The 15,731-nt window shown below is 42.9% G+C and overlaps 1 protein-coding gene across 1 annotated transcript in view; it reads right to left on the bottom strand.

Annotated features, from left to right (window-relative positions):
• LOC118381825 (protocadherin-11 X-linked) overlaps nt 1-15,731 on the bottom strand; it is a 325,295-nt gene that overhangs the window by 106,693 nt on the left and 202,871 nt on the right. The window contains exon 6 of the mRNA XM_052517370.1: nt 6,383-6,581. Within this exon, the coding sequence (XP_052373330.1) occupies nt 6,383-6,581 (199 nt within the window). The remainder of the gene's footprint in view (nt 1-6,382; nt 6,582-15,731) is intronic.

Below are 15,731 nucleotides of genomic sequence, written 5' to 3'. Positions count from 1 at the left end.
TAAACCATGGTAAATCAGGAGCTCTGAATTCTGATTGGCTGAAAGCCGTGGTATAACAGACCGTGTATAACGGGGGTGACGAAACGTTATTATTATTTTTTTTCACTGCTTTAATTACGTTGGTAACCAGTTTGTAAGAGCAATAAGGCACCTCGGGTGTTTGTGGTGTATTGCCAATATACCACGGCTAAGGGCTGTGAGCCAGCAGCATACTACCCTGCATCACCCCACTGCCTTGCTTCTGAAGCTAAGCAGGGTTGGTCTTGGTTGGTCCCTGGATGGGAGACCAGATCCTGGAGTGGTGTTGGAAGGCCAGTAAAAGGCACTTTTTCCTCTGGTCTAAAAGAAATAAGTAAAAATGACAATACCCCAGGGCAGTGACATAGGGAAATTGCCATGTGTAGGGTGCCATCTTTCAGATTCGACATTAAACGGGTGTCCTGGCTCTCAGTCGTCAATAAATATCCCACGGCACTTATGGTAAGAGTAGGGGTGTTAACCCTGGTGTCCTGGATAAATCCCCAATCTGATCCTCATACCATCATGGCCACCTAATCATCCCCAACTTCCAATTGGCTCATTCGTCCCCCTTCCTCTCTCTTCTAACTATTCCCCAGGTAGTTGCTGTAAATGAGGATGTGTTCTCAGTCAGCTGACCTGGTAAAATAAGGGCTGTATCCAGGCACTCTGCACTATGCGTTGAGCGTAATAACAGTCCTTAGCTGTGGTATATTGGCCATATACCACATCCCCTTGGGGCTTATTGCTTAAATATACATACATGTTGAAATGTAAAATTAAATTCTCCAATCTCCATATAATGTGCAACATATTGTGTTCTAAGGGAATCTACCATGTATTAGAGACACTGTTTGATAAGGCAATTTTATGAACCACACAATGTTTACATCATTGAATATTAATCAGAAGGTGAGCAGCAATTACAGTACATCAAAATATAAATTATCATCACTATGAATCATCTTTATCGTCATGGATATGATTTATATCACTATGAATCGCCGCTATCGTCATGGATATGATTTACATCACTATGAATCACTGTTATCGTCATGGGTATGATTTACATCACTATGAATCGCCGCTATCGTCATGGATATGATTTACATCACTATGAATCACCGTTATCGTCATGGGTATGATTTACATCACTATGAATCACCGCTATCATCATGGATATGATTTACATCACTATGAATCACCGTTATCGTCATGGGTATGATTTAATAGAATGCAGCTGAATAGGAGCAGGGGATGGGGGAAAAGGATGGAGGGGTAAAGGATGGAGGGGAAAATAATGGAGGGAAAAGGATGGAGGGGAAAAGGATGGAGGGGAAAGGATGGAGGGGAAAAGGATGGAGGTGAAAAGGATGGAGGGGAAAAGGATGGAGGGGAAAAGGATGGAGGGGTAAAGGATGGAGGGAAAAGGATGGAGGGGTAAAGGATGGAGGGGAAAAGGATGGAGGGGAAAATGATGGAGGGGTAAAGGATGGAGGGGAAAAGGATGGAGGGGAAAAGGATGGAGGGGAAAAGGATGGATGGGAAAGGATGGAGGGGAAAGGATGGAGGGGAAATGATGGAGGGGAAAAGGATGGAGGGGAAAGGATGGAGGGGTAAAGGATGGAGGGGAAAGGATGGAGGGGTAAAGGATGGAGGTGTAAAGGATGGAGGGGAAAAGGATGGAGGGGAAAGGATGGAGGGGAAAAGGATGGAGGGGAAAGGATGGAGGGGAAAGGATGGAGGGGTAAAGGATGGAGGGGAAAAGGATGGAGGGGTAAAGGATGGAGGGGAAAAGGATGGAGGGGAAAGGATGGAGGGGTAAAGGATGGAGGGGAAAAGGATGGAGGGGTAAAGGATGGAGGGAAAAGGAAGGAGGGGTAAAGGATGGAGGGGAAAAGGATGGAGGGGAAAGGATGGAGGGGAAAAGGATGGAGGGGAAAAGGATGGAGGGGAAAGGATGGAGGGGGAAAGGATGGAGGGGAAAAGGATGGAGGGGTAAAGGATGGAGGGGAAAGGATGGAGGGGTAAAGGATGGAGGGGTAACGGATGGAGGGGAAAAGGATGGAGGGGAAAAGGATGGAGGGAAAAGGAAGGAGGGGTAAAGGATGGAGGGGAAAAGGATGGAGGGGAAAGGATGGAGGGGAAAAGGATGGAGGGGAAAATGATGGAGGGAAAAGGATGGAGGGGAAAGGATGGAGGGGAAAAGGATGGAGGGGAAAAGGATGGAGGGGAAAGGATGGAGGGGTAAAGGATGGAGGGGAAAAGGATGGAGGGGAAAAGGATGGAGGGGAAAAGGATGGAAAAGGATGGAGGGGAAAAGGATGGAGGGGTAAAGGATGGAGGGGAAAAGGATGGAGGGGAAAAGGATGGAGGGGAAAATAATGGAGGGAAAAGGATGGAGGGGAAAATGATGGAGGGAAAAGGATGGAGGGGAAAATGATGGAGGGAAAATGATGGAGGGGAAAAGGATGGAGGAAAAGGATGGAGGGGAAAAGGATGGAGGAAAATAAATCATCTATCTATCTGTTTATTACCATGAGAGACTTCTATATTCTGTTTTTTTATATTATTTTTTATTTATTTTATTTCACCTTTATCTAACCAGGTAGGGTAGTTGAGAATAAGTTCTCATTTACAACTACGACCTGGCCAAGATAAAGCAAAGCAGTGTGACACAAACAACAACACAGAGTTACACATGGAAGAAACAAATATACAGTCAATAATTTTAAAAAATCTATATACGGTGTGTGCAAAGGAGGTACGATAAAGAAGGTAAGGCAATAAATAGGCCATAGTGGCGAAACAATTACAATTTAGCAATTAAACACTGGAGTGATAGATGTGCAGAAGATGAATGTCCAAGTAGAGATACTGAGAGCAAAGGAGCAAAAATAAATAACAATATGGGGATGAGGTAGTTGGATGGGCTATTTACAGACCGGCTATGTACAGGTGCAGTGATCTGTGAGATGCTCTGACAGCTGGTGCTTAAAGCTAGTGAGGGAGATATGAGTCTCCAGCTTCAGTGATTTTTGCAATTCGCTCCAGTCATTGGCAGCAGAGAACTGGAAGGAAGGAGGCCAAAGGAGGAATTTGCTTTGCGGGTGACCAGTGAGATATACCTGCTGGAGCGCGTGCTACGAGTGGGTCCATCCTATGCTGACCAGTGAGCTTTAACTAGCATAGACTTGTAGATGACCTGGAGCCAGTGGGTTTGGAGATGAATATGAGGCGAGGGCCAGCCAAGGAGAGCAGTGATGGGTAGTGTATAGGACTTTGGTGACAAAACGGATGGCACTGTGATAGACTGCATCCAATTTGCTGAGTAGAGTGTTGGAGGCTATTTTGTAAATGGTTTGGTAGCATGAGTGAAGGATGCTTTGCTGTGAAATAGGAAACCGATTCTAGATTTTATTTTTTTATTAGAGATTCTTAATATGAGTCTGGAAGGAGAGTTTACAGTCTAACCAGACACCTAGGTATTTGTAGTTGTCCACATATTCTAAGTCAGAACCGTCCAGAGTAGTGATGCTGGAAGGGCAGGCAGGTGTGGGCAGCGATCGGTTGAAGAGCATGCATTTAGTTTTACTTGCATTTAAGTGCACTTGGAGGCCACGGAAGGAGAGTTGTATGGCATTGTAGCTTGTCTGGAGGTTAGTTAAAACACAGTGTCCAAAGAAGGCCCAGATATATACAGAATGGTGTCGTCTGCTTAGAGATGGATCAGAGAATCACCAGCAGCAAGAGCGACATCATTGATGTATACAGAGAAAAGTTGGCCCGAGTATTGAACCCTGTGGCACCCCCATAGAGACTACCAGAGGTCTGGACAACAGGCCCTCCGATTTGACATGCTGAACTCTGTCTGAGAAGTAGTTGGTGAACCAGGCGAGGCAGTCATTTAAGAAACCAATGCTGTTGAGTCTGCCGATAAGAATGTGGCGATTGACAGAGTCGAAAACCTTGGCCAGGTCAATGAATACAGCTGCACAGTATTGTATCTTATCGATGGCGGTTATGATTTTGTTTAGGTCCTTGAGCATGGCTGAGGTGCACCAATGACCAGCTCGGAAACCAGATTGCATAGCGGAGAAATGTACGGTGGGATTTGAAATGGTCAGTGATCTGTTTGTTAACTTGTCTTTCGAAGACCTTAGAAAGGCAGGGTAGGATAGATATAGGTCTGTAGCAGTTTGGGTCTAGAGTGTCTCCCCCTTTGAAGAGGGGGATGACCGCGGCAGCATTCCAATCTTTGGGGATCTCAGACGATACAAAAGAGTGTTGAACAGGATAGTAATAGGAGTTGCAACAATTTTGGCAGATCATTTTAGAAAGAGAGGGTCCAGATTGTCTAGCCCTGCTGCCTTGTAGGGGTCCAGATTTTGCAGCTCTTTCAGAACATTAGCTATCTGGATTTGGGTGAAGGAGCAATGGGGAGGCTTGGGCAAGTTTCTGTTGGGGGTGCAGGGCTGTTGACCAAGGTAGGGGTGGCCAGGTGGAAAGCATGGCCAGCCGTAGAAAAATGTTTATTGAAATTCTCAATAATTGTGGATTTATCGGTGGTAACAGTGTTTCCTAGCCTCAGAGCAGTGGGCAGCTGGGAGGAGGTGTTCTTATTCTCCATGGACTTTACAGTGTCCCAGAACATTTTGGAGTTTATGCTGCAGGATGCAAATTTCTGTTTTAAAAAGCTAGCCTTTGCTTTCTGCCTGTGTATATTGGTTCCTAACTTCCCTGAAAAGTTACATATCGTGGGGGCTATTTGACGCTAATGCAGTATGCCACAGGATGTTTTTGTGCTGGTCAAGGGCAGTCAGGTCTGGAGTGAACCACGGACTATATCTGTTCCCGGTTAATTTTTTTTGAATGGGGCATGCTTTTTTAAGATTGTGAGGAAAGCACAAGAAAAATAATAACCAGGCATCTTCTACTGACGGAATGAGGTCAATATCCTTCCAGGATCCCCGGGCCAGGTCGATTGAAAGGCCTGCTCGCTGAAGTGTTTTAGGGAGCATTTGACAGTGACGAGGGGTGGTTGTTTGACCGCATACCCATTACGGACGCAAGCAATGAGGCAGTGATCGCTGAGATCCTGGTTGAAGACAGCAGAGGTGTATTTGGAGGACAGGTTGGTTAGGATGATATCTATGAGGGTGCCTGTGTTTACGGATTTTGGGTTGTACCTGGTAGGTTCATTGATAATTTGTGTGAGATTGAGGGCATCAAGCTTAGATTGTAGGATGGCCGGGGTGTTAAGCATGTCCCACTTTAGGTCACCTAACAGCACAAGCTCTGAAGATAGATGTGCGGCAATCAATTCCACATATGTTGTCCAGGGCACAGCTGGGGGCAGAGGGTGGTCTATAGCAAGCGGCAACGGTGAGAGACTTGTTTCTGGAAAGGAGGATTTTTTAAAGTAGAAGCTCATTGTTTGGGCACAGACCTGGATAGTAAGACAGAACTCTGCAGGCTATCTCTGCAGTAGATTGCAACTCTACCCCCTTTGGCAGTTCTATCTTGTCGGAAAATGTTATAGTTCGGGATGGAAATTTCAGGGTTTTTGGTGGCCTTCCTAAGCCAGGATTCAGACATGGCTAGGACATCCAGGTTGGCAGAGTGTGCTAATGCAGGGAATAAAACACACTTAGGGAGGATGCTTCTAATGTTAACATGCATGAAACCAAGGCTTTTTTGGTTACAGAAGTCAACAAATGAGAGCGCCTGGGGTATGCGAGTGGGCAAAGGCACTGCAGGGCCTGGATTAACATCTACATTATTTAATACTGCATATTATACTGTGTATAATACTGCTCCACCTGTTGTATATGATGCGGATTTCACTGTACTTGTGCATGTGACATTAAAACTTGAAACTTGATAGAGTGCTCCTCCTATTGTTAACCCCTTATAGAAGATAAAACGTGATTGAATAGCATGGCTCGTTTATTGGCCAGACTAAGCTGCTGTTGGCCAAGGGCCAGGTCTTTCTTGAAAAATAGGTATTTTGATCTCAATGGGACAAGCTTGTTTAATGGACATTAGGGAAAATGTACCATAAAGTTTTGTATACCTTAAATATTCCATAATGTTTTGTAAACCATAAATATACCATAAATATAAACGAGTGTGCTCTTCCTATAAAACATAAACCAAGTGATGAATTAGCATGGCCAGTTTATTACAGAGAGAAGCTCGCTCCCTCTTCCTGTAAGATAACCCATGTGATGAATTAGCATGGCCAGTTTATTACAAAGAGAAGCTCTTTCCCAGGTTTTTAAAGGTACTTTTTAACTCAATGGGAAAACCTGGTAAAATAACTAAAAGAAAGAAATTAAGTCCTTGGACAGTAGCCACTTACTGGACTCAGGGTCAGAGTTTCCGTCTCCCTCGGTGCGGCTGTTGGGCGAGGTCTGTTGATAGTACTCTTCCTGGGGGAAGCCGAGAGGGAGAGGCTGAGTGGTGCTGGCAGTGCTGCTGGGCTCGTGGTCCCCTAGACCACTGTCGCTACAGCTCTCCTGAGAACCATCCGGGAGGTGGAAGGTCACACGACGCTGGGTCTGATGGAAACACACCGAAACACAACGTTCATTTAACGTCACACAACACTGGGTCTGATGGAAACACACCGAAACACAACGTTCATTTAACGTCACACGACGCTGGGTCTGATGGAAACATACCAAAACACAACGTTCATTTAACGTCACACGACGCTGGGTCTGATGGAAACATACCAAAACACGACGTTCATTTAACGTTACACAACGCTGGGTCTGATGAAAACCAAAACACGACGTTCATTTAACGTTACACAAGGCTGGGTCTGATGAAAACCAAAACACAACGTTCATTTAACGTTACACAACGCTGGGTCTGATGGAAACACACCAAAACTCAACGTTCATTTAACGTCACACAACACTGGGTCTGATGGAAACCAAATCACAACGTTCATTTAACGTTACACGACGCTGGGTCTGATGGAAACACACCAAAACACAACGTTCATTTAACGTCACACGACGCTGGGTCTGATGGAAACACACCAAATCACAACGTTCATTTAACGTTACACGACGCTGGGTCTGATGGAAACCAAAACACAACGTTCATTTAACATCACTGACAGTTGGTCTATAAAAAAAAACACAACACCAAAACAGAACTTAACTGTAATACTTTATCACACAATGCTGGAAACACAACATTCATTTAACGTCACGTGATGCTGGGTCTAAAAACACCACGGAACAATATGTTGATTTACATGTTTTTAGTGTGGTGGACGTTGTTGGTGCGTTCAGCTGCAGAGAGAGCTAATTCAATCACCTTGGAGACGACATTTGGGGGGAAATCTCAGACTAATTGGTTGCGTATTATGGGATTGTTCTTGCATGTCTAACAAGACAAGTCCCCATCATTGTCACATCTTCTCCGAGGAATATCGTATTACGTCACGACAGTCTAATTGTAATCTAACTGGTCTTAGAATCTAAAATCAGCTCTCTTCTGAGATATACCAGTCAAGGCTAATGACATACTATTCAAAAATGCACGTTGACTACTTATAGTGTATGAGTTTTAATTGACAGTTACTGCCCATAAAATTATTATAATAGATTGACCCTTTTGACGAGGCTGCACCATGTCCTACTTTTCCCACCAGCCCAATTTAGATAAAGGGAAGGAGGTGTGGATGAACTGACTTTGATTAGAAAAGGTCTGTCTGAGGATTGTACCAGTTCTGTAGATCTCTTCTCCTCTCAAAGGGAGTAGCTCTTTGATTTCTCTGGAGAGTTACAGAAGTTCATGGAGTGACCTTTTTCAGGAGCACGATGGTAGTACTACAAAGAGAAACACCCCATAGGGAGGTCAATATCCACAAATGCTAGCCGTTCTTCAAGAAAAGAGAACGTAGTTGAGTCAGATTGTGAACCACAAACAAAGGGTAATCCGTGAACATCAATTATCTTCTCTTTTTTTCATCTCCAGTACATTCTACACCTTTGACTATAATCATATTTCAAAACTGAATGAATTGAAATTAGATGTTGTTTCAGAAGGTCATTCTTTGCCAAGTCAAAAAAAAAAAAAAAAAATAGACCTTGAAGACAATTAACAGTGAAAAGACTAAAGTATTATTACATGCAATTTTCTAAATGGTGAGGAGATTTTTTTGGTTACATTGGACAGTTTGGAGAAAAAGGGCAATTTCACTGTGAATACGATTTCATTTCATAACACGATTCTCAGTCTCAAATTGCATCTTATGAGGAAAATAAAACACTGAAAACTTGATTATATTGCCATATGTTTTTGTTATTGTGTTTCAGTTTGTATTCAACCTGTTATTCAGACTGATTAGAAGAAATGTTTCATGAAACAATATCATAGCCTCACCCCAATAATCTACATTTCTCCATCTCTAGAGCGGCTAAAGCAATATGGGAGTTCTGAATTAAAAACATCATTAACACACGGTCCTTTATCCTCACGGGGAGTCGTCTGTGCCTCTTTGGAAAAAAGCACTTTTCCTCCACTACTGTGGTATACCGATAAAGACCTTATTGTTCTTTGATTAGGCAGACAAAATAAGGGAGAGGAAAAGAATGGGTTGGAGGGAGAAAAAAAAAAAATCTTGGCTCAAACGAGGCCTCAGCCCTGCCAAATAAAGAGATCCGCAAACACCCTACCAGCTCATTTAGGACTATCAGAGGGTTGACTAAACTAAATCTTTACAATTAAAACGCTGAAAGAAAAGACTTAGGAGATTTTCTGCTTTATGATGTCATTACGAGCAATAATAAATACATGTACATGTATTTCCTTCATTGAAGAGGGTGTACGTGTAGGTTTGTGTGTGTGTTCGTGCGTGTTGAAAATACACGTTTCCACGACTACCACCGGTGTGTGGAGAGAATTCTCCTTTATTCTTCACAGTCCCTTAAACACCTCTAAGATCTGTTTTCATTGTGCTAATTGTCTCAAGTAAATTAGTTGTCAAGCCTGTCAGTCGATTACCTTTTCTTCCAAAAACTGAAGCCAAAACTATTCAATTGGCCTTAAGGTTAGGTACAGGTTTGATAGGATTAATAAGAGAAGGGACTGTTTAGCTAGTCCTTCCATCAAAGATAACATGGCCGCCCAGTTTATTCCACAATGAAAGCAATTAAATGATATCAGCCTTGGAACATCCTGCTTTTCTCACATTTAGTCGAGCTGTTGACTCCTCCACCACAGCAATGTCAAGCTGTTGACTACTCCACCACAGCAATGTCAAGCTGTTGACTACTCCACCACAGCAATGTCAAGCTGTTAACTACTCCACCACAGCAATGTCAAGCTGTTGACTACTCCACCACAGCAATGTCAAGCTGTTGACTACTCCACTACATCAATGTCAAGCTGTTGACTACTCCACCACAGCAATGTCAAGCTGTTGGCTACTCCACCACAGCAATGTCAAGCTGTTGGCTACTCCACCACAGCAATGTCAAGCTGTTGGCTACTCCACCACAGCAATGTCAAGCTGTTGACTACTCCACTACATCAATGCCAAGCTGTTGACTACTCCACCACAGCAATGTCAAGCTGTTGGCTACTCCACCACAGCAATGTCAAGCTGTTGACTACTCCACTACATCAATGCCAAGCTGTTGACTACTCCACCACAGCAATGTCAAGCTGTTGACAGCAATGTCAAGCTGTTGACTTCTACACTACATCAATGCCAAGCTGTTGACTACTCCACTACATCAATGCCAAGCTGTTGACTACTCCACCACAGCAATGTCAAGCTGTTGACTACTCAAATAATAAAACATAAAAAAATGTATAAAGCCCTTCTTACATCAGCTGATATCTCAAAGTGCTGTACAGAAACCCAGCCTAAAACCCCAAACAGCAAGCAATGCAGGTGTAGAAGCACCACAGCAATGTCAAGCTGTTGGCTACTCCACCATAGCAATGTCAAGCTGTCGACTACTCCACTACATCAATGTCAAGTCTTCATGAACGGAAAGTACAGGATCATATTTACAGAGCTTTGGCAGCTCCATGAGAAGCCAACTGCATCCCAAATGGCAACCTATTCCCTACATAGTGCACTGCTCCTGACCAAGGCCCTTAGGGAATAGGGTGTCGTTTGGAATGCAGCTGCTCACTTCCTCTCCACATGTTTCTAATTTATTTGAGTCTTTCTGCTCAGACAATGACAGCCAGAATTGATTCAAACAAACAGCTGTCCATGATAATTAGGACATAATCATAGCGTAGAGTTTTCATATCTCTGTCAGATGTTTATACAAATGGAATTTGTGCAAAGGTGTAAAAAGATAAATCAATCTAGTTTTCAATCTGCACAGAGGCTGAAAATAAGAGCATATTTCTTCTTATAACAGAGTGCTTTTTTTCTAATGGTTGGTCATTTCTTTGTTGTGTTGAGATAAAAGATTGACACGACAACAACAGTCATGGTGTACATATTGTTAAAGCTTTACTACTCACTCTAAAGAACGTGCCAGAAATCCATAAAACAAACACAAGCTGGTGTAAGAGATATAAAGACCAAACAGAGTCCGCCAGATAAAACAGTGCCTTGAAAACTATGTGCATAGAGAGAGATAATTTTTTTTTTTTTTTTTTTTTTTAAACAGAGGAAAGAAGCCAAGTTCTATAACAAGCCAGCCCTATCCAAACTAAAGCCACTCTCTTGGTAGCAAACCAGACAATGTGCAGATGGACCTGGCTTCACGGTGGGGCGAGGGATTAGGAATCCCTTGTATTTTCATGCGGAGGAGAGGAGATACGGTAGAGTAGGATATACTATACATCACTTCATCCAGGGAGAAGATACAGCTCAATGAGTTACCTAGCTACCTTCTCCCGCCTATACACTTCTACATCCAAAATATCATAAATATAGAAGAGAGAGAGAGGGGGGGGCATGTTGCATGATTAACATCGGTCTGCCTACCAATCCCCTTATCCCTTTGAATGATAAACTGGCCTCACGAGTGGATCAGAGCAGATTTGCTGTGATCATCCTGGATGCATCACCTAGACCTGGACAAATCTGTTGTGATTTTTCATCGCCGAGCTGTCTGTGAAAACAGATACAGTACCAGTCAAAAGTTTGGACACACCTACTCATTCAAGGGTTTCTCTTTATTTGTACTATTTTCGATATTGTATAATAATAGTGACATCAAAACTATGAAATAACACATACGGAATCATGTAGTACCCACTCCAAAAGGCTTTCGGAGCCGTCATCGACTCAGTGGGTTTTGTCCAACATGTCTCTGGACCTACTCACTGTCACAGTCATACTCTGGACCTAGTTTTGTCACATGGAGTAAATGTTGTGGATCTTAATGTTTTTCCTCATAATCCTGGACTATCGGACCACCATTTCATTACGTTTGCAATTGCAACAAATAATCTGTTTAGAACCCAACCAAGGAGCATCAAAAGTCATGCTATAAATTCACAGACATCACAAAGATTCCTTGATGCCCTTCCAGACTCCCTCTGCCTACCCAAGGACGTCAGAGGACAAAAATCAATTAACCACCTAACTGAGGAACTCAATTCAACCTTGCGCAATACCCTAGAGGAAGTTGCACTCCTAAAAACTAAAAACATTTCTCATAAGAAACTAGCTCACTGGTATACAGAAAATACCCGAGCTCTGAAGCAAGCGTCCAGAAAATTGGAACGGAAATGGCGCCACACCAAAGTGGAAGTCTTCGGACTAACTAGGAAAGACAGTACCGTGCAGTATAGAAGAGCCCTTACCACTGCTCGATCATCCTATTTTTCCAACTTAATTGAGGAAAATAAGAACATTTACATTTAAGTCATTTAGCAGACGCTCTTATCCAGAGCGACTTAAGAACAATCCGAAATGTATTTTTGATACTGTCGCAAAGCTAACTGAAAAGCAGCATTCCCCAAGTGAGGATGGTTTTCACTTCAGCAGTAATTAATTCATAAACTTCTTTGAGGAAAAGATCATGATTATTAGAAAGCAAATTACGGACTCCTCTTTAAATCTGTGTATTCATTCAAAGCTCATTTGTCCTGAGTCTGCACAACGCTGCCAGGACCTAGGATCAAGAGAGACACTCAAGTGTTTAAGTACTAAATCTCTTGACACAATGATGAAAATAATCATGGCCTTTAAACCTTCAAGCTGCATACTGGACCCTATTCCAACTAAACTATTGAAAGAGCTGCTTCCTGTTCTTGGCCCTCCGATGTTGAACATAATACACGGCTCTCTATCCACCAGATGTGTACCAAACTCACTAAAAGTGGCAGTAATAAAGCCTCTCTTGAAAAAGCCAAAACCTTGACCCAGAAAATATTTAAAAAACTATCGGCCTATATCAAATCTTCCATTCCTCTCAAAATTTTTAGAAAAGGCTGTTGCGCAGCAACTCACTGCCTTCCTGAAGACAAACAATGTATACGAAATGCTTCAGTCTGGTTTTAGACCCAATCATAGCACTGAGACTGCACTTGTGAAGGTGGTAAATTACCTTTTAATGGCATCAGACCGAGGCTCTGCATCTGTCCTCGTGCTCCTAGACCTTAATGCTGCTTTTGGAGAGATTGGAAACCTAAATTGGTCTACACGGACAAGTTCTGGCCTGGTTTAGATCTTATCTGTCGGAAAGATATCAGTTTGTCTCTGTGAATGGCTTGTCCTCTGGCAAATCAACTGTAAATGTCGGTGTTCCTCAAGGTTCCGTTTTAGGACCACTATTGTTTTCACTATATATTTTACCTCTTGGGGATGTCATTCGAAAACATAATGTTAACTTTCACTGCTATGCGGATGACACACAGCTGTACATTTCAATGAAACATGGGGAAGCCCCAAAATTGCCCTCGCTAGAAGCCTGTGTTTCAGACATAAGGAAGTGGATGCAAACAAAGAGATCTTCTGTTGAATCTGACAATTAATCTTAGTGGTTGTACAGTCGTCTCAAATAAAACTGTGAAGGACCTCGGCGTTACTCTGGACCCTGATCTCTCTTTTGACGAACATATCAAGACTGTTTCAAGGACAGCTTTTTTCCATCTACGTAACATTGCAAAAATCTGAAACTTTCTGTCCAAAAATTATGCAGAAAAATGTATCCATGCTTTTGTTACTTCTAGGTTAGACTACTGCAATGCTCTACTTTCCGGCTACCCGGATAAAGCACAAAATAAACTTCAGTTAGTGCTAAATACGGCCGCTAGAATCCTGACTAGAACCAAAAAATGTGATCATATTACTCCAGTGCTAGCCTCCCTACACTGGTTTCCTGTCAAGGCAAGGGCTGATTTCAATGTTTTACTGCTAACCTACAAAGCATTACAGGGGCTTGCTCCTATCTATCTCTCTGATTTGGTCCTGCCGTACATACCTACACATACGCTACGGTCACAAGACGCAGGCCTCCTAATTGTCCCTAGAATTTCTAAGCAAACAGCTGGAGGCAGGGATTTCTCCTATAGAGCTCAATTTTTATGGAATGGTCTGCCTACCTATGTGAGAGACGCAAACTCGGTCTCGACCTTTAAGTCTTTACTGAAGACTCATATTTTCAGTGGGTATTTTGATTGAGTGTTGTCTGGCCCAGGAGTGTGTAGGTGAACAGAAAGGCTCTGGAGCAACGAACCGCCCTTGCTGTCTCTGCCTGTCCGGTTCCCCTCTTTCCACTGGGATTCTCTGCCTCTAACCCTATTTCAGGGGCTGAGTCACTGGCTTACTGGTGCTCTTTAATGCCGTCCCTAGGAGGGGTGCGTCACTTGAATGGGTTGAGTCACTGATGTGATCTTGCTGTCTGGGTTGGCGCCCCCCCCCCCTCCCTGGGTTGTGCTGTGGCGGAGATCTTTGCGGGCTATTGTCTCAGGATGGTAGGTTGGTGGTTGAAGATATCCCTCTAGTGGTGTGGGGGCTGTGCTTTGGCAAAGTGGGTGGGGTTATATCCTTCCTGTTTGGCCCTGTCCGGGGGTATCATCGGATGGGGCCACAGTGTCTCCTGACCCCTCCTGTCTCAGCCTCCAGTATTTATGCTGCAGTAGTTTATCTGTCGGGGGGCTAGGGTCAGTTTGTTATATCTGGAGTACTTCTCCTGTCTTATCCTGTGTCCTGTGTGAATTTAAGTATGCTCTCTCTAATTCTCTCTTTCTTTCTATCTCTCGGAGGATCTGAGCCATAGGACCATGATTCAGGACTACCTGGCATGATGACTCCTTGCTGTCCCCAGTCCACCTGGCCATGCTGCTGCTCCAGTTTCAACTGCTCTGCCTGCGGCTATGGAATCCTGACCTGTTCACCGGACGTGCTACCTGTCCCAGACCTATTATTTGACCATGCTGGTCCTTTATGAACATTTGAACATCTTTGCCATGTTCTGTTATAATCTCCACCCGGCACAGCCAGCAGAGGAATGGCCACCCCTCATAGCCTGGTTCCCCTCTAGGTTTCTTCCTAGGTTTTGGCCTTTCTAGGGAGTTTTTCCTAGCCAACATGCTTCAACACCTGCATTGCTTGCTGTTTGGGGTTTTAGGCTGGGTTTCTGTACAGCACTTTGAGATATCAGCTGATGTACGAAGTGCTAAAAACATTTCTCACAAGAAACTAGCTCCCTGGTATACAGAAAATACCCGAGCTCTGAAGCAAGCTTCCAGAAAATTGGAACGGAAATGGCGCCACACCAAACTGGGAGTCTTCGGACTAACTTGGAAAGACAGTACCGTGCAGTATCGAAGAGCCCTTACTGCTGCTCGATCATCCTATTTTTTCCAACTTAATTAATATATATATATATATATATATATGTATTTATAGATAGATAGATAGATAGATAGATAGATAGATAGATAGATAGATAGATAGATAGATAGATAGATAGATAGATATACAGTGGCGTAAAAAAGTATTTAGTCAGCCACCAATTGTGCAAGTTCTCCCACTTAAAAAGATGAGAGAGGCCTGTAATTTATTTTCATCATAGGTACACTTCAACTATGACAGACAAAATGAGGAAAAATAATCCAGAAAATCACATTGTACGATTTTTAATGAATTTATTTGCATATTTTTAAGTGGGAGAACTTGCACAATTGGTGGCTGACTAAATACTTTTTTGCCCCACTGTATATAGATATATAGATAGATAAGAGATACATGTAGATATACACTACCAAAGTCAAAGTTTTAGAACGCCTACTCATTCAAGGATTTTTCTTTTTTGTACTCTTTTCTACATTGTAGAATTGTACAATAAGCTCAAGCTCTGTCATGTTGGTTGTTAATAATTGTTAAACAGCCATTTTCAAATCTTGCCATAGATTTTCAAGCAGATTTAAGTCAAAACTGTAACTAGGCCCCTCAGGAACATTCAATGTCATCTTGGTCAGCAAATCCAGTGTATATTTGGCTTTGTGTTTTAGGTTATTGTCCTGCTGAAATGTGAGTTTGTCTTCCAGTATCTGTTGGAAAACAGACAGAACCAGGTTTTCCTCTTGGATTTAGCCTTTGCTTAGTTCTATTATGTTTCTTAATATCCTAAAATAACTACCTTGTCGATGACAAGCATACCCATAACATGATGCAGCCACCACCATGCTCAAAAATATGAAGAGTGGTACTCAGTGATGTGTTGTGTTGTATTTGCTCAAAACATAACACTTTGTATTCAGGA

Source organism: Oncorhynchus keta, chromosome 4 (genome assembly GCF_023373465.1).
Source record: "Oncorhynchus keta strain PuntledgeMale-10-30-2019 chromosome 4, Oket_V2, whole genome shotgun sequence".
NCBI lineage: Eukaryota > Metazoa > Chordata > Actinopteri > Salmoniformes > Salmonidae > Oncorhynchus > Oncorhynchus keta.
This window is presented reverse-complemented; position numbering and strand designations above follow the sequence as displayed.